This window comes from Schistocerca piceifrons, chromosome X (genome assembly GCF_021461385.2).
Source record: "Schistocerca piceifrons isolate TAMUIC-IGC-003096 chromosome X, iqSchPice1.1, whole genome shotgun sequence".
NCBI classification, from domain to species: domain Eukaryota; kingdom Metazoa; phylum Arthropoda; class Insecta; order Orthoptera; family Acrididae; genus Schistocerca; species Schistocerca piceifrons.
In genome coordinates this window covers 197,200,245-197,226,156 of record NC_060149.1, presented here as the reverse complement: position 1 = coordinate 197,226,156, position 25,912 = coordinate 197,200,245, and the positions used below count along the sequence as shown (strand labels likewise).

Below are 25,912 nucleotides of genomic sequence, written 5' to 3'. Positions count from 1 at the left end.
GGTGTTTGTGGTTTGAAAAATATGGAGTGGAAGTAAGGGGGGAGTGTGATTTTGATTGTAATGATTGTAATTGGATAGACAAAAAATCCACTCACCGAGCAGCAGCAGAAGAACACACATATAAAAGGTACTGTGTACACGATCTTTTGGAGCCAGTGGCTTCTTCTACTGGTAGAAGGGTTGAAGGGGAAGGAAGAGGGGTGAATGAAAAGGACTGGTGATATTTTAAAAAGGGGCACAGTTCAGAAAAGTCACCCAAAATCCAAGGCCCGGGGAGACTTACTGGATCGGGCGAGAAGGAAAGATTGATTGTTGGGGACAGCAGTAGATGAGATTTGAAAATATGAGACCTTAAAGCTGGAAGACAAGGTAATATGCAAGACAGAGATTACTGAAAGGTTCGCAGGAGAGCTTCTGTAAAGTTTGGAAGGTAGGAGATGAGATAATGGCAGAAGTAAAGCTGTGAGTACCGGGCGTGAGTCGAACTTTGGTAGCTCAGTTGGTAGAGCACTTGCCCGCGAAAGGCAAAGGTCCTGAGTTCGAGTCTCGGTCGGGCACACAGTTTTAATCTGCCAGGAAGTTTCATATCAACGCACACTCCACTGCAGAGTAAAAAATCTCATTCTGGAAACAGAGATTACTGCTAAAGCATCATGCATGAGATAATAAGAGCAAAATGCTAAGTGCATAGTGTGAGATAGAGGTGGGTGAGGGACAGCAAAAAATAGACAGGTCAGAAAATGAAGATGTAGAAAACAAAAATGGGGTGAAGCAAGGAATTTTTACCATGAAAAAAACGCTGAGAGTGAAGAAATTAACGTAAACTAAGGCCAGGTGGGTGGCAAGAACCAAGGACATATTCTAGTGCCAATTCTCACCTGTCGAGTCCTGAGAAACTGGTGTCACGGGAAAGATTCCAGATGGGACATGTGGTGAAACAGGCACCGACAAGATGACTGTCGTGTTGTGGCGCATGCTCTGCAACAGGATATTGTGTATTGCCTGTATACATCCTTTGCTTGTGACATTCATCCCAACTGATAACTCAGTGTGGTGGCCATGCCGATGCAAAAGGGCGAACAGTGTTTAAGTAACAGCTGCCATATGACATGTGTCATTTGACAGGTGGCTCCCCCTTTGATAGCATATGTTTTGTCAGTTACAGGGCTGGTAAGGTGGTTGTAGGAGGGTGCATAGAGCAAGTCTTGCAGTAGGGATGGTAACAGGTGTAGAAGCCTTAGGATAGGGAGGCTGGTCAGAACAAGCCTAGGGTCTGACAAACATATTGCAGAGACTGAGAGGGTGATGAAAAACTATTTGAGGTGTAATGGGCAAACCACAAGCTGAATACTTATGGATCTCAGGAAAGCCCCTTCCAAGCAATCCATGAAATGGTTGGCATAGGAAGGAGCCATTCTTGTTCCCATGGCTGTACCCCTGACCTGTTTGTATGTATGCCCCTCAAAGGTGAAGTAGCTGCTGGTAAGTATAAAACTGACGTTCATCGTTATCAGTTTTGTACATTGACAAGGCCATGACTTCCTAAAATCATGCCCTGAAATGAGGTCCATTCTGGCTTCAATAGTTTTTCATCATCCTGTCACTCTCCGCAGTATCTTTGTTAGCCCTAGGCTCCCTCTGCACCCATATACCTACCTTATGGCTCCTATCCCTGTGGCCGCCCCCACTGCCGCCCCCTATGCACCCTGCTACCCCCACCTATACCAGTCCTGTAAATGACAAAAGATGGGCTATCAAAGGGAGAGCCACTTATGAAATAACACATGTCATATAGCAGCTGTTATGTAAACACTGTTTGGCCTTTTACATTGGCATGACCGCCACCAACTTATCAGTTAGGATGAATGGCACAAGCAGAGGGTGTATACAGGCATCATACAATATCCTGTTGCAGAGCATGTGTCACAACATGACAGTCATCACGTTGGTGCCTGTTTCACCACACTTTCCATCTGGATTCTTTCCCATGACACCAGTTTCTCGGGACTCCACAGTTGAGAATTGGCACTAGAACATGTCCTTGGTTCTTGCCATGCACCTGGCCTTAATTTACATTGATATCTTCAGTCTCAGCATTTTTTTCATGATAACAATTCCTTGCTTCACTCCCATTTAGGATTCTACATCTTCATTTTCTGACCTGTCTATTTTTTGGCCAGCCGCGGTGGCCGAGCGGTTCTAGGTGCTACAGTCTGGAACCACGCCACTGCTGCGGTCGCAGGTCCGAATCCTGCCTCGGCCATGGATGTGTGTGATGTCCTTAGGTTAGTTAGGTTTAAGTAGTTCTAAGTTCTAGGGGACTGATGACCACAGCAGTTAAGTCCCATAGTGCTCAGAGCCATTTGAACCATTTTTTTCTATTTTTTGCTGTCCCACTCCCGCCTCTATCACATACAATGCACTTAGCTTTTTGTTCATACTAACTCATGTATGATGTATTAGCAGTAATCTCTGTCTTGCATATTACCCTTATATACCCTACAAGACCTGACAACAGCACTAAACATGAACAACACTAATGTACTGTGGTGGTCATTCTTCTGCTCACAGAGAACTGCGAATCTGAATATTCGCATATCCACCAATGGTGTGTATGCGTATCAAATTACATTGATATTATGTAACAGAGCAAGCTGGAATCATCCACTTGTTCTTACACCATTCCTGACTGTAATACATACATGGTCCAGTAACATTAATGTGACAAACACCTATGTTGGATGTCAGTGTGCAATAACCACTCACAGACAGCAGGTGGCAGCACTTGCAGTGGAGGGGATATGTGGTGTGTCAGGGAATCATGGAAAACAGTGCACTCCTTGTTGTAATGCAGAAATAGAATGATTTATCTGACATAAAAAAAGGCATGGTGTTTGGCTTTCAGGCCATGGGTGGAAGTATTTCTGAAATGGCTAAGTCTGTAAACTGTTCATGTACCACTATTGTTAAAGTATACCATGCATGGCAGAAAGGTGCTATCCAAAACTGGCACTGAGGCAACTGTGGTGTACCACAGGCTATAGATTATGTGTGAACAACAGCCATGGAGATATGTATGGGAGAACAGACATGCAACTGTAGAGCAACTAACTGTCCAGCTAGACCAAGGGCCTACCAATAGTGTCACCTCGATTACTGCTCAGTGAATGCTGTTGCATATTGGTCTCACAGCAGGTGCCTAGTTCATGCGCCCATTCTAACTGCTGTTCATCAATGACAAAGGCTAAAAATGACATGCCAATATCATAACTGGGCGTCCACTACGTGGCAACAGGTGGCCTTTTCAGATGAGTCACATATTATGCTCCATTGGACAGATGGCCATTGGTGTGTATGGTGTGAAACATCTGAAAGCAAACACCCTTCAAACATTTATGGTCTAGGAAATTTTTTGCTGATATTCCCTTATCTCATCATTGTGGCAGGCACAATGGATCAACACAAGTATGTGCGTATGCTTGTGCACCATGTCCACCCCTACGGGCACTTTGTTTTTCTTTGGCATGTTGGCATCTATAGACAGGATAATGCAACATGTCACACAGCTTGCAGTGTACATCCATGGTTCAAGGAGCACTAGGATGAGTTTACCGTACTCCCCTGCCCACCAGACTCCCTGGATTTAAGCCACATTGAGAATCTGTGGGACCACCTCAATCAGGATGTTTCGGCCGTGGATCCTCTACTGAAAAACCTAGCACTGCTGACCATGGCACCAGAGCAGTCCTGGCTCCACATTCTTTCCAGTACCTTCAAAATCCTCACTGTCTCCCTTCCTGCATGCCTCACTGTGGTTCACACAGCAAAAGATGGTAATTCAGGTTTCTGACATGTGGTCGCATGAATGTGACTGGACACTGTACATATATGGTAATTCTTGTCTTCTCTGTGGATAACTCCAATTTCAACATGTGTAGAATAGCTCTTAATATTGAAACTGTGAGACTAATGAGGTTCCATTTTAACCTACATGGGTTGCATATCAGCAAGCTAGGTAAGAAGATTTTTTCCAGGTCTGCGCAAATAATAAAATATATGACAAAGCTCAGTCAACACAGAAATATCACAAATCCTAACTCCATGAAAAGAACCAAAACACTGCAACTAATAAATCTGAACAATGCAATCTTGATGAAAAGAGAGGAAAAATTAAGAAAAGAGATATATCTCAAGAGGTGCCATGCAAGAAGCTAAGAAAAACCTTTTTTAGGCAAAACCTAAAGTGGGTAATTGGTAATGTGAAAACCAGTATAAAGGATCTACCAATCATGCATCAGAATATTCAGTCCCTAAGATGTAAGCTTGTAAGTGTAGTAGTATGATCCAGTGATGGTGTTAGCCCATTAGTGGTGTGATTTACTGAACACTGGCTTCATGAACAAGAAACAACTCTGGATAACCTACAGAACTATTCAATAGCATCACACTTTTGTAGGTCAGATCATAGAAATGGTGGCAGCTGTATGCATGTGAAAATATGGCTTACAAACATGGTAAAGACTAGGGTTGATCTCATAAAATTCAGTGCTGAAAAAAGTTATGAGTGTCCAACACATAAAATTGTAATTAAAAATACAAAATATATCATAATCAATGTTTACCATTCACCTGACAGCAGTCTCAAGTCCTTTTTAAGAAAACTGGATACTGTGTTAAATAAGGCTAGCAACTGCAAAGGACACAGCAAAATTGTACAATTTGGTGACTTTAACATTGATTATAGTAAGATATCTAAACTGGAAGAGGATCTCTACTCACTTCTGACCTAATACAATTTACATAACACAGTCTATCACTATACTACACTGAAGCACCAAAGAAACTGGTATAGGCATGTGTATTGAAACACATAGATACGTAAACAGGCAGAATATGGCACTGCAGTTGTCAATGCCAATGTAAGACAACAAGTGTCTGGTGCAGCTGTAGATCAGTTACTGTTGCTACAATGACAGGTTATCAAGATTAAAGTGAGTTTGAACTTGGTATTACAGTCAGTGCACAGTCAATGGGACACAGCACCTCTGAGGTAGCGATGAAGTGGGGATTTTCCCACATGACCATTTCACAGATGTATTGTGAATATCAGGAATTTGGTAAAATATCAAATCTCTGACATTGCTGTGGCTGGAAAAAGATCCTGCAAGAACAGGCCCAATGACGACTGAAGAGAATCATTGAGTGTGACAGAAGTGCAACCCTTCTGCAAATTGCTGTAGATTTCAATGCTGGGCCATCAACAAATATCAGCGTGCAAACTATTCACCAAAACATCACTGATATGAGCTTTTGGAGCCAAAAGCCCAATCGTGTATCCTTGATCATTGCACAACACAAAGATTGATGCCTCACCTTTGCCCATTGTAGAGGACCAGGGGTTATTTTTAGGAAATATGGTGCAAAATTGTGATTTAGTGTGTTTCAGTGCGCGATGCGCCAGCCTCACGGCAGATGGTGGACAAAGGCTGGCCAGCGTGTTATGCAGGTGACACAGTTTTGCAACAATCGTTGGTATGTGTGTACATGCGCAGCCTGCCATCAACAGCCAGAATGCAGCATTATTATACAGGTGTTAGCCAACTCATCAAGAATCTTCTAATAAACACGCTGCCGTGTAACCGGTGGATTCAGCAGTGGTCTGCACTATTTAACAGCATCAAATGTGGGTGTTGGCATTTGGTTCAACTGATTGGGCGTTTGGTCGCTGTCACATCATCGTCATCAGTGTCGCTGTCCCCGAGGACTGGCCGGTGGAGGGCGCTGCTCACTGCTGCACCGGCGACTCCCGGCATTGTTACAAGCCATCGTGTCTACAGGGTGTGAGCTGGGCTGGGCCTCATGCTGCTAACATCCTACCGGGCTGTGTGCATCAGCACGTCTCCACCACAAGACGAGTGGTGGGGCTGAGCTACTGGAAAATGTATTGGGAGAACCAACAATAAAGAGGAAGATTGCTAAAAACAGCCACCTGTTACAGAGGTTGCCCCACAGTCTGCAAGATCCAGGCAGTTACAGAGGGTGGGCTTACTGGTAGTTGGGAGCTCCAACGTCAGGCACGTAATGGGGCCCCTTAGGGATATGGCAGCAAGAGAGGGGAAGAAAACCAATGTACACTCCGTGTGCATACTGGGGGGAGTCATTCCAGATGTGGAAAGGGTCCTTCCAGATGCCATGAAGGGTACAGGGTGCACCCATCTGCAGGTGGTCGCTCATGTCGGCACCAATGATGTGTGTCGCTATGGATCGGAGGAAATCCTCTCTGGCTTCCGGCAGCTATCTGATTTGGTGAAGACTGCCAGTCTCGCTAGCGGGATGAAAGCAGAACTCACCATCTACAGCATTGTTGACAGGACTGACTGCGGACCTTTGATACAGAGCAGAGTGGAGGGTCTGAATCAGAGGCTGAGACGGTTCTGTGACCATGTGGGCTGCAGATTCCTCGACTTGTGCCATAGGGTGGTGGGGTTTCGGGTTCCGCTGGATAGGTCAGGAGTCCACTACATGCAGCAAGCGGTTACACGGGTAGCAGGGGTTGTGTGGCGTGGACTGGGCAGTTTTTTAGGTTAGATGGCCTCGGGCAAGTACAGAAAGGGCAACAGCCTCAAAGGGTGTGGGGCAAAGTCAGGACATGCGGAGACCAAGCAGCAATCGGTATTATCATTGTAAACTGTCGAAGCTGCATTAGTAAAGTAACGGAACTTCAAGCGCTGATAGAAAGCACCAAAGCTGAAATTGTTATAGGTACAGAAAGCTGACTGAAACCAGAGATAAATTCTGCCAAAATTTTTACAAAGGCACAGACGGTGTTTAGAAAGGATAGATTGCATGCAACCGGTGGTGGCGTGTTTGTCGCTGTTAGTAGTAGTTTATCCTGTAGTGAAGTAGAAGTGGATATTTCCTGTGAATTATTATGGGTGGAGGTTACACTCAACAACCGAGCTAGGTTAATAATTGGTTCCTTTTACCGACCTCCCGACTCAGCAGCATTAGTGGCAGAACAACTGAGAGAAAATTTGGAATACATTTCACATAAATTTTCTCAGCATGTTATAGCCTTAGGTGGAGATTTCAATTTGCCAGATATAGACTGGGACACTCAGATGTTTAGGATGGGTGGTAGGGACAGAGCATCGAGTGACAATATACTGAGTGCACTATCCAAAAATTACCTCGAGCAATTAAACAGAGAACCGACTCATGGAGATAACATTTTGGACCTACTGATAACAAACAGACCCGAAGTTTTCAACTCTGTAAGTGCAGAACAGGGAATCAGTGATCATAAGGCCGTTGCAGCATCCCTGAATATGGAAGTTAATAGGAATATAAAAAAAGGGAGGAAGGTTTATCTGTTTAGCAAGAGTAATAGAAGGCAGATTTCAGACTACCTAACAGATCAAAATGAAAATTTCTGTTCCGACACTGGCAATGTTGAGTGTTTACGGAAAAAGTTCAAGGCAATCGTAAAATGTGTTTTAGACAGGTACGTGCCAAGTAAAATTGTGAGGGATGGGAAAAACCCACCGTGGTTCAACAACAAAGTTAGGAAACTACTGTGAAAGCAAAGAGAGCTTCACTCCAAGTTTAAACGCAGCCAGAACCTTTCAGACAAACAGAAGCTAAACAATGTCAAAGTTAGCGTAAGGAGGGCTATGCGTGAAGCGTTCAGTGAATTCGAAAGTAAAATTCTATGTACCGACTTGACAGAAAATCCTAGGAAGTTCTGGTCTTACGTTAAATCAGTAAGTGACTAGAAACAGCATATCCAGACACTCCGGGATGATGATGGCATTGAAACAGAGCGTAAAGATGAAATACTAAACACCTTTTTCCAAAGCTGTTTCACAGAGGAAGACCGCACTGCAGTTCCTTCTCTAAATCCTCGCACAAACAAAAAAATGGCTGACATCGAAATAAGTGTCCAAGGAATAGAAAAGCAACTGGAATCACTCAACAGAGGAAAGTCCACTAGACCTGATGGGATACCAATTCAATTCTACACAGAGTACGCGAAAGAACTTGCCCCCCTTCTAACAGCTGTGTACCGCAAGTCTCTAGAGGAACAGAAGGTTCCAAATGATTGGAAAAGAGCACAGGTAGTCCCAGTCTTCAAGAAGGGTCGTCGAGCAGATGTGCAAAACTATAGACCTATATCTCTGATGTCGATCTGTTGTAGAATTTTAGAACATGTATTTTGCTCGTGTAGCATGTTGTTTTTGGAAACCCAGAATCTACTCTGTAGGAATCAACATGGATTCCGGGAACAGCAATCATGTGAGACCCAACTCGCTTTATTTGTTCATGAGACCCAGAAAATATTAGATACAGGCTCCCAGGCAGATGCTATTTTCCTTGACTTCTGGAAGGTGTTTGATACAGTTCTGCACTGTCGCCTGATAAACAAAGTAAGAGCCTATGGAATATCAGACCAGCTGTGTGGCTGGATTGAAGAGTTTTTAGCAAACAGAATACAGCATGCTGTTATCAATGGAGATACGTCTACAGACGTTAGAGTAACCTCTGGCATGACACAGAGGAGTGTTATGGGACCATTGCTTTTCACAATATATATAAATGACCTACTAGATAGTGTCGGAAGTTCCAAGCGGCTTTTCACAGATAATGCTGTAGTATACAGAGAAGTTGCAGCATTAGAAAATTGTAGCGAAATGCAGGAAGATCTGCAGCGGATAGGCACTTGGTGCAGGGAGTGGCAACTGACCCTTAACATAGACAAATGTAATGTATTGCGAATACATAGAAAGAAGGATCCTTTATTGTATGATTATATGATAGTGGAACAAACACTGGTAGCAGTTACTTCTGTAAAATATCTGGGAGTATGCGTGCGGAACGATTTGAGGTGGAATGATCATATAAAATTAATTGTTGGTAAGGCGGGTACCAAGTTGAGATTCATTGGGAGAGTCCTTAGAAAATGTAGTCCATCAACAAAGGAGGTGGCTTACAAAACACTCGTTCGACCTATACTTGAGTATTGCTCATCAGTGTGGGATCTGTACCAGATCGAGTTGACGGGGGAGATAGAGAAGATCCAAAGTAGAGCGGCGCGTTTCGTCACAGGGTTATTTGGTAACCGTGATAGCGTTACGGAGATGTTTAACAAACTCAAGTGGCAGATTCTGCAAGAGAGGTGCTCTGCATCATGGTGTAGCTTGCTCGCCAGGTTTAAAAAGGGTGCGTTTCTGGATGAGGTATCGAATATATTGCTTCCCCCTACTTATACCTCCTGAGGAGATCACGAATGTAAAATTAGAGATATTCGAGCGCACACGGAGGCTTTCAGACGGTCCTTTCCGCGAACCATACGCGACTGGAACAGAAAAGGGAGGTAATGATAGTGGCACGTAAAGTGCCCTCCGCCACACACCGTTGGGTGGCTTGCAGAGTATAAATGTAGATGTAGATGTACCCAGCCACGCCCTACAACCCCGACCACGTCACCCGCTCCGGTCATCCTATTACACGATTAACACAGACATTGGACTGTTGATGACAGGAAACATGTTGCCTGGTCAGATGATTCTCATTTCAAATTGTATAGAGCAGATGGACATGTATGGGTATGGAGACAATGTCATGATTCCATGGACCCTGCATGTCAGCAGGGGACTGCTCAAGCTGGTGGAGGCTCTGTAATGGTGTGGGGTGTGTGCAGTTGGAGCAATATGGGATCCCTGATATGTATAGATACGACTGTGATAGGTGACACATATGTAAGCATCCTGTCTGATCACATGCATCCACTCTTGTCCATTGTGCATTCCAACAGACTTGGGCAATTCCAGCAGAACAATGCAATTCCCCACACATTCAGAACTGCTACAGAGTGGATCCAGAAACATTCTTCTGATTTTGAACACTTCTGCTGGCCACCAAACTCCCCAGACATGAACATTATTGAACATATCTGGAATGCCTTGCAACATGCTGCTCCAAAGAAATCTGAACTGCTCGTACTCTTATGCATTTATGGACAGTCCTGCAGGATTGTGTCAATTCCCTCCAGCACTAATTCAGATATCAGTCGAGTCCATGCTACATTGTGCTGTGGCACTTCTGTGTGCTCAGGGGGGCCCCTACATGATGTTAGGCACGTGTACCTGTTTCTTTGACTCTTCAGTGTAGAATTACTACAAACAGTGCTTCTGCTATAGATTATATTGTCACCAACAGATAGGCAGAGAACTATAAAGCAACAGTCACTGAAAACTATCTATCTGATCACAAGAGAAAAGTAATCTCAATAGAACAAAGTTTGAAGCCCAAGAATCTCTATATTAAATGCCAAGAAGTGCATTACAGTAACATAAGTACCTTAGGTCACAATCTGGATAAAGGAAGCTGGGCTGAAATTCAAAGTGACACAGGAAACGCATACAGTTTTGGCTTCTTCATAACCAAATATTGTGAAGGTATTAAGGAGGCTACCATATCAAAAATACATGTGTAACAAGTAAAGTAAGACAAAACAAATAGATTACAAGGGAAACCAGGATTTCAAGCAAAAGGTTTAAAGTACTGCACAGAATCATTAAATATAAAACTAATTGCTCACATTTAAAATTGCACTACAAGAAATATTAAAAAAATCTACACCAAAGTAAAAAATATGTCAGGAAAATGGATGTTAAGCAGGGCATAAAAAACTGAGAAAACAAGGAAAAAACAGTGTGAATGATCATAAATACAGATACAGGAAAGACAATGTATAAAAATAATAGCCCCAAGGAAATCAGATGGGAAAATTCACTACAGAGAAACCCAGAAATTATAGCTGAAGGATTTAATGACTACTTTATAAATGTATGCAGAAATCTAACAATGGATATGTCAAATCCAACAACAAGTGCTATGAATACTTTAATAGAAAAAAATTCACTATGAAATTCTATATACCTGTTTCCAAGAACTGAAGAAGAAATACCGAGAATCATAAAAAATTTGAAAAACACAAAGACCTAGGACATCTATGGTATCTCAGATCAGATTATTAAGCTTTCATTCAAATTCATCATTACACCCTTGACCAATTAAATTAATGAAGCCATCACAGAAGGACTGTATCCAGATAGTTTAAAAATTGCTTGGGTGCTACCACTGTACAAAAAAGGTGACACTACGGACCTGAGAACTTCAGACCTATCCAATATCATATGTACAGCTGTACAATACTATGATTGCCTGGATCAATAAAAATACAATACAATACAATACCTATTAGTATTATACCAGTAATATCTCAAATCTTTGAACATGTTCTGTAAACAGATTAATAAGCTTCTCCACATCACGTAATATCATTGCCAGAAGCCAAAATGAATTCCAAAAAGATGAATCTACTGCCTCAGCAACACAATAACTTGTGGAATGTGTATTGCAAACACTTGACAGGGAAGAATCAATAACTGAAATATTCTGAGACCTATTATAGCTTTTGATCTATTTATTAATCACATCATTTTCTTCAAAAATCAAAATTTCAAGGGGTGAGAGCATTGCATTCAGTATTATAAAATCCTACTTAATGAACAGATACCAAAAGGTAGAAATAACAGATGAGGAGAGAAATAACTACAACTTCCTTGGTATGTAAAAATAAGCTTCTGGATGAAATTAAACACAAATCAAAACTGTCTGCAGATGACAGATACATTTTAATTAAGAGAATGGATCTAGAAGAAGCTACACAAGGAGCTGAAGGTTGTTATGCAGACTAGGTAACTGGTTCAGAAATAATAAACTCATAAAAAGCAAGCATCATGCGCATTAAAAACAATCAATCAAAAGAAAATGAGTTAGTTTTAAAAATCAAGGAAAACCAACTTGGACAAGTACCTTGTGTAAGATTTCCAGGTTTCCATCATGATGATTAATTAATAGGGACAGAGTACATCAATAGTAATATAAATTAAATCTAGGTAGCTACACACTATGGAAGTTATGCAAAATTATAAGTATTAAAGTACTCAGAATGGTTTACTTTGCACACTTTGAATCAATAACATCATAAGGAACAGAACTACATGGAAGGTCAGTACATACAAGGAAGTTACTCATCATACAGAAAAGGACTATATGCGAAATGACCAATGTGAAATAGCAAACAAGGTGTAGATCAAAATTTAAGGTTCTAAACATTTTGACAATGAAAATAATCAATTATTGATAATATAATGTAAATGGATAGATAAAAAACCTACTCACCAAGTACTATTTACAAAATTTGGCCTCTTAGTGTTGTAACCCTCTTTTTATAATTTAAAAAATTCCCACTTTTACTAGCAAAATTTATTAATTTGCCAATTATTCAGTCTAGAAAATTTCATTTTTTGCCATTTTTGGTGGGCTCTGGGGTCCCTGCAGGAGTCAAAATTATTTATGTCAAATAATGCCTACAATTTTGCATTTTTCCCCATTATCCGATCATAATAGAAATTCCTAGGTGAAGCAATACATAAAATAAAGGAGAGGCAACCAGTCACCTACAGCAGATCAATGCATAAAGTACAGAAACACATAAGAGAAATCATCTTTCACATTAGCTTTTGGGCACAAGCTCTTTTTCTAGCAAAAGTACACACATTCACACACACAACAACACAGGCATCCAAACACACACTCCCATAGCCACAGCAAGACTGGTTATTGATACTCAATTATTGAAAGTGCTTGCCTGAGCTGACACAGGTGAGGAGGAGTTAAGATTGGTTCATTGATTTGGGGGAGGAAACCATACAGCAAGGTCATTGGTCCCATCAGATTAGGGAAGGATGGGGAAGGAAGTCAGCTGTGCTCTTTCAAATGAACATGGCACTTGCCTGAAGCAATTCAGGTAAATCATGTAAAATAAAAATCAGGACGGTCAGATGCATCTTTGAATCGTTGTACTCCCGAATGAGAGTCCAGTGTGCTAACCACTGTGCCACCTTGCTTGATGAGTTAAGAAGGGACACAAATAGGATGTAGTGGGAAAGAAGCAGTCTTTGGACAAATGACTCCATGGTCACACAACAAGATGACACTGCTGGTCGGGCTAGGTACTGTGGAAGCTATGTCAATGCAAAAGTGACACCAGACAGTACCACAGATGACTATGTGGGTAGGGAAATATATAAATAACACCAGGACACTTACAATGTGTTGTGACCCCAGAGTGCAGAGGGCAGAGAAAAGAGAGATGTAGTAAGAAGGTGAGGGGCAAAAAGGGAGAGGGAAAAGAGGAAACAAGAGAGAAAGATGGAGATATGGAGATGAAGGGGGGAAAGGAAGAGAAGAGAGAAGGAAGAAGGGCAGAAAAGGGGGAAGAGGAGAGGGGTGGGAGGGGGAGTGAGAGGGGAAGAGAGAGAGAGAGAGATAATGTTCACTTTTGGAGGGGAGAGGAAGAGGAGGATGGAGAAAGCGGTGCATGATCTGTATGGAGAATCGATTATTTTATTTTTGATTCTCTCCTACAAGAGACAGAAATCAGTGGACATGACATAATGAGGAGCAAAGACTCAAATCTGTATAATAATGCAAACAATCCTGTTGGAGGATCATCCACATCCGAGCATTATACCAGAGGTCGGAAATACCACTTCAGTTGTAAATTTCTTTTATTATCACTACCAGTTTCAGGCTCTCATAAGCCCATCCTCAGGTGTCATACTGGAAATAGAAAGATAATTTTTGAACATCACAACACATAAAAAAAAAGATTTCATAAAAAAGTTTTAAGAATCTTTTAAAAACATTTCAAAACCGCCGGTCGGGCTAGGTACTGTGGAAGCTATGTCAATGCAAAAGTGACACCAGACAGTACCACAGATGACTATGTGGGTAGGGAAATATATAAATAACACCAGGACACTTACAATGTGTTGTGACCCCAGAGTGCAGAGGGCAGAGAAAAGAGAGATGTAGTAAGAGGGTGAGGGGCAAAAAGGGAGAGGGAAAAGAGGAAACAAGAGAGAAAGATGGAGATATGGAGATGAAGGGGGGAAAGGAAGAGAAGAGAGAAGGAAGAAGGGCAGAAAAGGGGGAAGAGGAGAGGGGTGGGAGGGGGAGTGAGAGGGGAAGAGAGAGAGAGAGAGATAATGTTCACTTTTGGAGGGGAGAGGAAGAGGAGGATGGAGAAAGCGGTGCATGATCTGTATGGAGAATCGATTATTTTATTTTTGATACTCTCCTACAAGAGACAGAAATCAGTGGACATGACATAATGAGGAGCAAAGACTCAAATCTGTATAATAATGCAAACAATCCTGTTGGAGGATCATCCACATCCGAGCATTATACCAGAGGTCAGAAATACCACTTCAGTTGTAAATTTCTTTTATTATCACTACCAGTTTCAGGCTCTCATAAGCCCATCCTCAGGTGTCATACTGGAAATAGAAAGATAATTTTTGCACATCACAACACATAAAAAAAAAGATTTCATAAAAAAGTTTTAAGAATCTTTTAAAAACATTTCAAAACCGCCGGTCGGGCTAGGTACTGTGGAAGCTATGTCAATGCAAAAGTGACACCAGACAGTATCACAGATGACTATGTGGGTAGGGAAATATATAAATAACACCAGGACACTTACAATGTGTTGTGACCCCAGAGTGTCACATTTGTCATGTACTAGGTGTGGTGTGCTACTTATGAGTGCAGAACAGAGAGTAGCAGAAGCAAATGAGGAAGCAAATTGGTGAAACAGAGTGGTAAAAGTGCTGCCATCTATTGACGGAGAGAAGAACGAGGGGCCGTTAGCCCAGCTGTCCACAATTTGAATTAGTGGTTTGCACTCAAAACGAAGAAAAAAAAACAAAAAAAAAAAAAAAAAAACATAAAAAATACATGAGGAGCTGCTTCAAAAACGAAAAGTTTCAAATCTGCTCTCACCAACCACCTCAAGGATTATAACTATTCCATTTCAAATATAAACACAAATTGCAACATTCTACATATTCAATGTAAGGACCCTGTTTTTAACATTTTATAAGAAATAGAAATCATCTGCAGCATTTTCCATGATCTGTCTGGCACTTTGAATGAGCAAACTGCACTTAAGCATGCAGTCCTGCTGAATAACTTTTCTAGTTTGAAGCAGCGTCCAGCCTTAATGCATGTTTCCTATAGTGAGGTCCACAAGGTCCACCTAGTTCATTTTACATAGCTGTAAAATTGACCCCTCTTAATGAAAGTTTGCATGTTTTTCATTTTATTTATGACTATTGCACATTATAGTACTGTGGCATTATCTGTGCCCTCACTAATTAAAAAATTTACCTGTCTTTCATTATGTAAAATGCGTCTCGGGTCTTATCTCATGTAAGCCTCCATTTATTGTCGACTGATGGCTAGCAGGTTTTAAACTGACCTCACTTTTAGTGGTATTGCTGCTAGCTGTCAATTAGCCTATTACTTTCTGACAGCTTAGACTGTAAGGTTTCACTACTTTTCCTGTTGATCAGTAATGAGAGCTTGTAAATTAGAGTGGCACATGCATATGGTTTTTTTAACTGATGACTGTGGTGGGTTGTTCCATGATGCCACTATATATCCCCACTAAATTCCAAACTTGTTTGAACTTGTTTTTCGCTCATGTAAAAGAAAAGTTTCATTATGCTTTACAGTTTATATAATAATCTTATACCACAGCTTTCATTCAGTTTTTACCACATCACTGTAACGACATGTTCCATAAGCTCCTTTACTATGCCAATGCAGTTTTAACTTATGTCACATATTTTTCTTCATTTTAAATGTAAACCACTAATTCAAATTTTGAATGGCCGGGCTAGTGGCCCTGCATTCTTCTCTCTGTCAGTAGATGGCAGCACTTTTGCCACTCTGATTTACCAATTTGCTTCCTCGTTCAGTTCCAATTCTCCCTGTTCTGTACTCATAGGGAGCACACTGCATCTAGTACATGTCCACGGCAGTGCTAGAGGGCCACAACACAGTGTGAGTGTCCTAGTGTTATTTGTATATTTCCCTACCCAGGCAGCAATCCGTAGTACTGCCTGGTGTCACTTTTGCATTGACATAGGTTTCACAGCACCTAGCCCGACCGGCAGTTTTGAAATGTTTTTGAAAAGTTTTTTTACACTTTTTTATGAAATTTTTTGTTTTTTATATGTGTTGCGACATGTAAAAATTATCTACCACCTCTTGATATTTCCAGTGTGACACCTGAGGATAGGCTTATGAGATAATGTTGTGGTTGTGATAATAAAAGAAATTTACAACTGAAGCATCATTTTCAACTTCTGGTTGTATAATAATGGAATGGTGCATAAAATAAGGAAAAGGTTGATACTCAGTTCTTGAAAGCAGTTGCCTGAGCTGATGGAGGTGAGGAGGAGGTAGGGAAGAATGCAAGGAGCGGTAGCAGGGAAGAGGCAGCTCTTTTGAGATATGGCTCCGTGGCTGCATAACAAGATGAAAGGTAGGTTTGTTGGGCAGCAGAGCACTCCCCACATTTCTCAAAGTACGTTCTGCCACTCACCCAATCTACAGAATATCCTTATCTAACCCTGTTCCAATCCTGCAACCCCCGAGTCTTTCCATTGTGGTTGGACAAGGAGCAACACCTGTCCCATACACCCAGCACACCTCCTCCAACTGCAGTCCAGTCATGGATGTTATCTACCTAATAAAGGGTAGGGTCACATGAAAAAGCAACCATGTCATATATCAGCTATGCTGCAATTACTGCATTCAGTGCGAGCATGACACTTAACCAACTGTCTGTTCCCTACTGCCAAACTGTGGCAAACCACAAACTTGACCAGCCAGTTGTCAAACATGTTGTATATCCCAACACAAATGTCTTCAACAGTTGCTTCAGTATGCAGGCCATGTGGATACTCACTTCCAGCACAAGTTTATCTGAACTATGCAGATGGGAATTGTCTCTCTTCACTCTCACAATTGCCATGGGCTATGTCCACATAACTCTATCTCCATCCAAATCAGGATCAGGTACTGCTTTCTTCTACCCCTTGCCCTCCCTCTCATTTCCTACAACTCTTTCTGGTACATCCTCTCTACTCTTCTCATCTTGTTGTGTGGTCATGGAGTCTGTCCAAAGACCTCTCTCCTGCTACCCCTACTTACATTCATCTGTCTTCCCCACCCCTATCAGCTCAGGGAACTGCTTTCAACAATTTAGTATCAATAATCAGTCTTGTGTGCGATTTTGTGTGTGTGTGTGTGTGTGTGTGTGTGTGTGTGTGTGTGTGTGTGTGTGTGTGTGTGTGTGTGTGAATGTGCTTACTTCAGGTAGAAAAAGAGATGTGATGTGTTATTTGCTCTGCACATTGGCCTGCTGTAGGTGAATGGTTACCTTTCTCTTATTTTACATACCAATCTATTGTTAGACAGACTTGATCCCACTCCTCATAATATCATGTCCACTAATTTTGGTCTCCTGTACGTGAATATCAGAAACATAATAATGGATTTTGAGTTTTGTTACTACGTTTTTCTATAAATACTTGTTGTATTGGACAATGTTTATTGAGACTCAGCAAAAAGAGAACAAAGATTTTAAAGACAATATTTTCTTCACTGAGCAAGATAGATATTGCCATTTTTAAATCTGAACAAGAAAATGAAAAGATTAATCATAGTTAAAAAAGAAACTTATGTGAAAGTTACATTTTGCGAACACATTCAGATATATGCTACAGCTGCTGAAAAACTAACAGCTATGAATAAAATAATCAAATAAAGATTCTTAAATATTATCTTACTTGTGTGTAAACAAGTGGTATGCTGACCCAATCATAACTCCATAGAAGCCCACATTTAGAGCGGAAATCATTGAACTCCTGAAACAATGATATTTGTGAGAGAGTTTGATTATCTAATAATAATACTATTAGAGCATTTTAGTATCCTGTGATAAGAAGAGAATTACTTCAGATATGTAAACAATTTATTTCATGGGATGTTAAAATACCTATCAGTTACCTCCATTATTATTTTAAGACCCTGGGCATCATTTATCCTGCCAGTTCTCCTTGTTTCCTTCAACAGGCTGATAAACCAGGTACATGGTATCCAATATGTATTAAACTCAACACTTGGAACTGACTGATACATTTCCAGCTCAACAGGTGTCATGAAACCTGCAAAAACATTATAGCTTTAGGTGTGAGATGACAATAATGTTGATAAGCAAGATGCAGATGATGAAAAAATTTCATTTATTTTAGAGAAGACAGTAGCAGTAATTAGTTATCTACATAAGATAATCAGATAACTAAGGACAGCAAGGTCTGGGAATGTGTAGCTAACAAATTGCTAGGAACTGCCTGTTTAGTGGATCAGATGGAGTACTGTGAATGTATGGGAGCTGAAATCCTTGTCAAGTTGTATAGATTATAAAAGTTTGATTTTGGGTGAAACAGAAATATAACACAGTAAATTTAAAAATGAAACAGAGAAAATGAAGGCAAGACCTACTGAGAAAGGAAGGAATAGTGAATATTTATAATTACAGTAATTACTTATTCAGTGAAATTATAGTTAATAATCAAAGAAACAATGAAGTTCTTAAATGCTCACTACAGCATAAAATTTGTCATGGAACATATCTAAATGACCAAGCAAGGAGAATCTGTAATAGTGAGAGTGAACAGAGATAGCTCCATTGATACATAAAGTGGACATTTCTTTCTTTTTGATAGCTGAATCAATACTGACTAAATCAAAATACTGGAGGAGTTGCACACTAATGAACTGGTTTGTTGCTAAATGTTCAGATACATTCCAAGGACACTGTAAAGGTCTGTAAAAATGTCATGTGGGTGGCTGCAAGAACACAAAACGTACCACATACAATAAAAAGCTTGGAATTTAAATATAGTATCACCAATTACTGCACTAAATGTAAGATGACAATAGCAAGCAGGGAAAAAAATCACAGTCATTCATTATTAAGCAAAAACTTTAAATGTTTACTCAAGAAATGATGTCTTCAATATAGAAGATGGGAAAACTTACATAAACGAAACATTAAATTAACAGAATTTAAAGCAGTATTGTTGCTCTACACATGCATGAAAATGGCTTTTGGAAAACCATGTTCATATATCTTGTGATTAATTTGTAATAACACGTGAATTCTGAAAATTAGATTTGAAAGTGATATAATAGCAAGACCAGGTTATGATGTTCAATTGTTTATTTTTAAATGCAGAAAAATCAGATGTAGATATGCCAGACTACCAAGACAACACAAATTTCATAATCTTGGAATACAACAAGAACACACATTTTAAACAATTTGATACAATCACCCATAGAGAATAAGACAATAAAATATTGTCTTCAGTCTTTACAGATGAATGTAAGTACTTTTAGAAGCTCCCATTGGGGAAGATCTGTTTGGATTTTGTAGAAATGTTGGAACATGTGAGGCAATACTGATTCTACAACTTATCTTAGAAGATAGATTAAGGAAAGGAAAACTTACATTTCTAGCATTTGTAGAGTTAGAGAAAGCTTTTGACAATGTTGACTGGAATACTCTCTTTCAAATTCTGAAGGTGGCAGGGGTCAAATACAGGGAGCAAAAGGCTGTTTACAATTTGTATAGAAACCAGATGGCAGTTATGAGTTGAGGGGCATGAAAGGGAAGCAGTGGTTGAGAAGGTTGTGCGACAGGGTTGGAGCCTATCTCCGATGTTATTAAATCTGTATATTGAGCAAGCAGAAAAGGAAACAAAAGAAAAATTTGGAGTAGGAGTTAAAATCCATAGAGAAGAAATAAAAACCTTGAGGTTTGCCAATGACATTGTAATTCTGTCAGAGACAGCAAAGGATTTGGAAGAGCAGTTGAACAGAAAGGACACTGTCTTGAAAGTAGGATATAAGATGAACATCAACAAAAGCAAAACGAGAATAATGGAATGTAGTTGAATTAAATCACGTGATGTTGAGGGAATTAGATTAGGAAATGAGACATTACGATGCCACGGCTATATAAAGCCCACCCGGCTGACACATTCATTCTGTGTGGATAGTTTTGTTCAGTGCATGCTGTGGATGTTTCTTGTATTCTGACTTTAGTGTCTAGTGGACTATTTTATATGACTTTATTTTATTCATTTACTTCAGTCTCTTACTGTATTGTGAATTAAGTTTACAATGGATAAATTTGTTACCAAAAATGGGTGACTGTAAGTTGATGGTATTGTAAGTCAACCCAGTAACTATAGTGTTATCAATTGATTCCTCATCTTCAGGCAAGAACTGTTCACAGCTGAAACCTGGACAATCCAATAAGGGAAGATCATTTCAGAAGTCTTCGTTGGTCAAATATACATGGCTAGAATATGAAGCATCTACCAAAAAAGTTTTTTGCAAAACCTGCAAAGAGGCAGATGCTAAAAATCAATTACAATTTTCTTCAAAAAAAGAAGATGCATTTACTTCTGTAGGGTTTTCTGACTGGAAAAAGGCTTTGGAAAAATTCTGTCTTCATAAAAATATGATCACGCATAAAGAAGGTGTTCTGAAATTAAATTCTATCACTAACCGAAGTGTGGCCTCCCAATTGAATGAACAGTTAGATAGTGATATGAAGAAAGGCTGTTTAGCTCTTGACACAATGTTTACTACTGTGCAATTTCTATGCTGACAAGGACTAGCAATTAGAGGGTATGAAGCTGTAAACTCAAATTTTTTTCAACTGTTGGAACTCTGAAAGAATGACATACCTGAGTTTAAAGATTCGTTAGGGTGTTCGGGGTATAATTGGACATCGCATGATATTCAAAATGAGATCATTGATCTACTAGGAAAGTCTGTGTTGAGAATGGTATCGGCTTCAATCAAGAAGACTGAACATTTTTCTATTATGGTTGATGAAACAAGTGATTCTTCGATTCACGAACAAGTGTCATTTTGTATTTGTACTGTCAATGATTCCTTAATCATCAACAAAAACTTTATTGTCTTCTACGAGATCCCCAACACTGAATCACAAACTCTGTTTAGTATTTTAAAAGATAATGGATACCTTAAGAGCACAGTGCTATGATTATGCCTCGAATATGAGAGGTAAGCACAAAGGACTAAAAAAGTTAGTTTTGGATATACAACCAAAATCAAGTTATGTGCACGGCACTGCTCATAGTTTAGACTTGGCAGTTGTAGACAGTCTCCACCATCTTATGTCTATGAGGGATATTATGGCTTTAGCCAAGGACTTAATAAACACCATAAGGGAATCCAACAAAGACGCATACGCTGTGAGAACGCCAATGACCAAGCTGGTCTACAACTCCTTTGCCTGACTCGATGGACTATGTGAGCTTCTTTGTATATTGAGAATATTGAAAAACTTTGAAGAACTTCTAGAGTTTTTGAAATATTTTCTGCAGAGGACAAAACAGAGGCAGGTTACAAATGTGCAGGCTACCTTGAGGCAACGTTACAATTCAAGACTTATTTCTTTTTATGTCTTTATTGCCACACAGTGAACGCAGTAGAGGATGTCAATGAAAAAAATTCAATGCCTTCATCTAAGAGTTGCTGATCTGGAAAAAATATATGAGGGCTTGATATGTATATTGAATGGAAAGCGTGATATTTTTGAACACTTTTGGGATCTTTGGAAATGAAGTACACCAAAGAAGTATGAAAACAACAAAGCCAGCTCACCACACACTTTCAAAACACCATAGGAATACTACAAAGCTATTTACATTGAAGTTTGTGAAATGGTGCAATCTTGCATTACTGAGCAGTTTGCTTCAACTGCACTCACACAGGTCATTGTAGTTGAACAAGAGTGCTTGCATTTAATAAACAGAGGTGAAACAAATTTGGAAAAATCAACTGAGTTTTTCAAAAAAGACCTAGAGATTGAGAGACTGCACTTACACTAGAATATGTTACCCGATATCACTATTAAAAAACAACTGGTCTTAAAAAACATGCATGATATAAGAAAGTACATTACACAAGAGCCTGCAGTTGGAGAAATGTTATGTGAAGTAGTGAAGTGCAATCAGCTTCTCCAAATAGGTCCAATCACAACAGCAACAGCAGAATGATCATGTAGAACACTTAGATGTCTGAAGTCATATCTCTGATCAACAATGGGATGGAAGTAATTGAACAACTTGGCTGTTCTTCATGCCCACCGAGATGTTTTGGATGAAGTGGATATCTGACCAGTCATCAACAACTTCATATTCAGTAATCCACTCAAATGGTTGACATTTGTATCTTTCTTAAGACACTCTAGCCCTAATAATGGCATTTAGAGCAATATTAAAAATCTTTATTAAATACAGAATTAAATACATACATAATGTTAAATTTTCAGTTTTGAGATATTAGTACTATTTAGTACTATGTTACTATAGTACTGTATTAGTTAATTTCACATATTTAAATATTTTTAGGGTGTAAGACCCATTTAAAACCCACTATTTACATACTTTTTGACAAAGGCATACTGTATTAAATCTATTAACTGTATTAAGGTATTAACTTTGAGATATTGTTTTTATGTAATGTACCCTGAGCCTTATTCAAAGTAAGCTTAAATTAGTTATTTCACTTTTTAATCAAAGTGCTATTACTGTGCGACAGCAATATTTGATGTTTTATTCTTTTAATGATAGTTTAGGATTTATTTAAATATGATTTCAGTCTCTTCAGAGCTATACATTCATTGCTCTGTAATTGTCTATAAGCATGATTCTTACTGTAAATTAAATTAGATTTTTACGAAAATACTGTGCATGTTTATGTTTTGTTTGTTTTTTCAAAGCCAAAAATGTGTCAGGCTTGTTGAATTATCTAGAGTCCAGTTTTTGGGGTTCTAATGCTGATCATATGACTCTAAAATGCTTAAAAAACTTTAAAAAATCACCATTTTTCATCTAAAATTCAGAAAATTTCCCAGGGCAAGAGCCCCAGTATCCCCCCCCCCCCCCCCCCCCACCCACAATATTTTTTGTAAGTCGGTGCCCCTGCTTGATACCCCATATGATTGTACTTTTGACAATAAGCATAGGTGTCATACTGAATCAAATGTTTCTCAGAAATTAAGAAATATTGCATATACTTGACTGCCGTAATCTGACCTTTCAGTGTGCCATGTGAGAAAAATGATGGTTGGGTTTCACATGATTGATGTTTCTGAAATCCATGTTGGTTGGCATGGAGGAGGCCATTCTTTTGCAGATACCTCACTGTGTTTGAGCTCAAAACAAGTTCTAAGATTCTACAACAAATCAATGTCATGGATACTAGACAGTAGTTTTGTGGATCATTTCTTCTACCCTTCTTGCAGATGTGTGTGAGCTGCACTTTTTCAAGAACTAAGCATGGTTTTTTGTTTGAGGGATCTATGATAAGATTATAATTAGAAGAGGGGCTAACTCAGCTGAAAATTCAGTACAGAATCTGATAGGGATTCCATCTGGCCTTGGAGCTTTGTTCAGTTTTAATGATTCCAGCTGTTTCTCAACACCACTGACACTAATAGTTTTTCACTCATTTTCAGTGGTATGAGGATTGGGGCAATCATGGGTTTTCCTTTGTAAAGGAACATTTTAAAGCAGAGTTAAGCATTTCAGCATTCACCACTCTGATAACTTTGTACATTTCTCAGCCACTTTTGGCTCCAAAATATGGATGCTATGATCAGTTTTGATGTAGTCTCCCTCTTTACAAGTGGTCCACTTTCTGACTACTTGGAATTAATAATGAAAAAGTGTTGCAGTACTCTTTGGGCACTTCTGACATCAGCTTATTTTCTATTTGATGGAAAATATTATGAACAAGCTGATGATATGGTGATGGGTAGTCATTATTTCCTGTCATTGCAAAACATATAAATGGAACACTTTGAAGTAAAGTCACTAAATTCTGTTATGGCAAAATCAATGTGTTTCTATGTGGACCATATATGTGTGGTAAAGAAACATGGAGTAGAAAAGCTTGAAGAGATCCTGGTACATTTACACTCCAGCCATTTCAGTATCAAACTGAGTGGGTGTTGCCGTCAAAATCAAGAACATTTGAGAAAAAGGCTGGGATTGAAACAGAGAAAGAGAAGCCAAAAACCACTTATCTACCTTATTTGAGAAGATTGGTAGACTATTATGGAAACATGACATGCAGTGTATTTCATTCCCATCAATTAACAAGATAATAATTTTCCTTTTTAATGGTAAAGATGATCCAGACTTCTGAAAGCTGTATGTGTATTGCCTTTCATGAGAAAGTGGAATGTCTCACCTACGGCTGACTATCAGAACAGGACAACAAATCCTCATTCATTATACAGGATGGTAATATTATAAAAGAACCAAAATCATTATGTAACTTCTTTAATAAATATTTAATATCACCAACAGGAAACCCAACATATACTTTAGAAATGTACCAAGAGATACCAAATCACACCCCTCAAGCAGTGAGTTTTAAATTTGATAAGGTTAAAGAAAATGAAATAAGCAAGACACTCTTCAAATTAAAGAACAAATACTCAGCTTGATGGGATGGTAAGTTGAGTGTAGTAGCTAAAAAATGCATATAAGAAATAGTGAAATCACTAACGTACCTCATAAACTATAGAATCAGAAGAATCAGAATTTTTACTGTCCCATAATATACAGAGTTAAATCACAAGTTTTAATGTACAGGGGACTCTTCAATACTCCAATAGTATTAAAGAAAGCATTTATCCTAGAAGTCTAAAAATGAGCATTGTTAAACCAGTGCATAAGAAGGGGAATACAAAAAAGGTTTCAAACTACTGCCAAATATAATTGATCCCTGACCTTTTGTAAGGTTTTTGATATGGTGTTGCTTTCTCAACCCTCTGTTTATTTTACAAAGAACAAATTGTTAATAGGAACACAGTACAACTTTCAGAAAAATCAGTGTACAACTACTGCAGTTGCTGAATTTCTCCATAAAGTGTACACTGTTATAGACCAAGATATGAAGTCATCAGGCAAATTCATAGATCTTTCCAAAGCCTTCAACTCAGTCAACCATGGGTTGCTTGTCAAGAAATTGAAGGCTTAAAACATCAAGAACTCATCCATATAATTACTTACTACTTATTTGACAAATCACAAACAGTGTACTGAACTTTCATGTAATATAGATAATAAGATAATAGATTTCCAGTCTTCTAGAGATACAGTAATCCTGGGGGTACTGTAGGGATCAATCACTGGTCCCTTTCTCTTCTTGGTTTATAGCAGTGAGATGACACAACCCTTCAACTCACATCTAGTAACCTGTGTTCATGACATTGCCCTCTTATTTTATGATAAAGACTTTGAGATATTACACCCGGCTGCAAATAAGGATGGGATGGAAGTAACCACATGTTTTCTACATCAGGGTCTAAACATTAACATCAGTAAATCCCTGCTACTAACATTTAAAACAACTGGTTTTCATGAGGCTAAAATAAACAATATTTGTGGTATTACATCAGCAGAAACAGATAACATTTAATTTATTGGTATGCAAGTGGACAAAAATCTCTGTTGAGTAAACCACATTACTTCTGTACATGAGAAAATCAGCAGTAACTTGTATCTGATAAATCAGCTCTCAAAAATATTCCCAAGTCAAACACTAAAATTTGTTTACTAAGGAACAGTTTATCCATTTCTTAATTATGGTACTGAACTGTCAGGTTGTGTTGTAGACTTGCACCTAAATAAAATATTAGTATTACAAAAAAGGGCCATTCGGTTAATGCATGGACTAAAGCCGCAGCGTCGTGTCATGAAATCTTTGTCCAACATAAATATTTAACAGTATATTTCTTGTATTTTTATAAACTTATTATAATATTTCTGAATAGCAAAAACAAAGTAAATAAGTGCAGTGATACACT

At 39.2% G+C, this 25,912-nt stretch overlaps 1 protein-coding gene across 3 annotated transcripts in view; it reads right to left on the bottom strand.

Moving 5' to 3' along the window:
* Positions 1-25,912, bottom strand: part of LOC124721565 — a 640,226-nt gene that overhangs the window by 198,007 nt on the left and 416,307 nt on the right. For all 3 annotated transcript variants that reach the window (XM_047246603.1, XM_047246605.1, XM_047246604.1), the window contains 2 exons: positions 17,995-18,152; positions 17,775-17,852 (listed from right to left, as the gene is read on the bottom strand). In XM_047246603.1, coding sequence (XP_047102559.1) covers positions 17,775-17,852; positions 17,995-18,152 — 236 coding nt within the window. The remainder of the gene's footprint in view (positions 1-17,774; positions 17,853-17,994; positions 18,153-25,912) is intronic.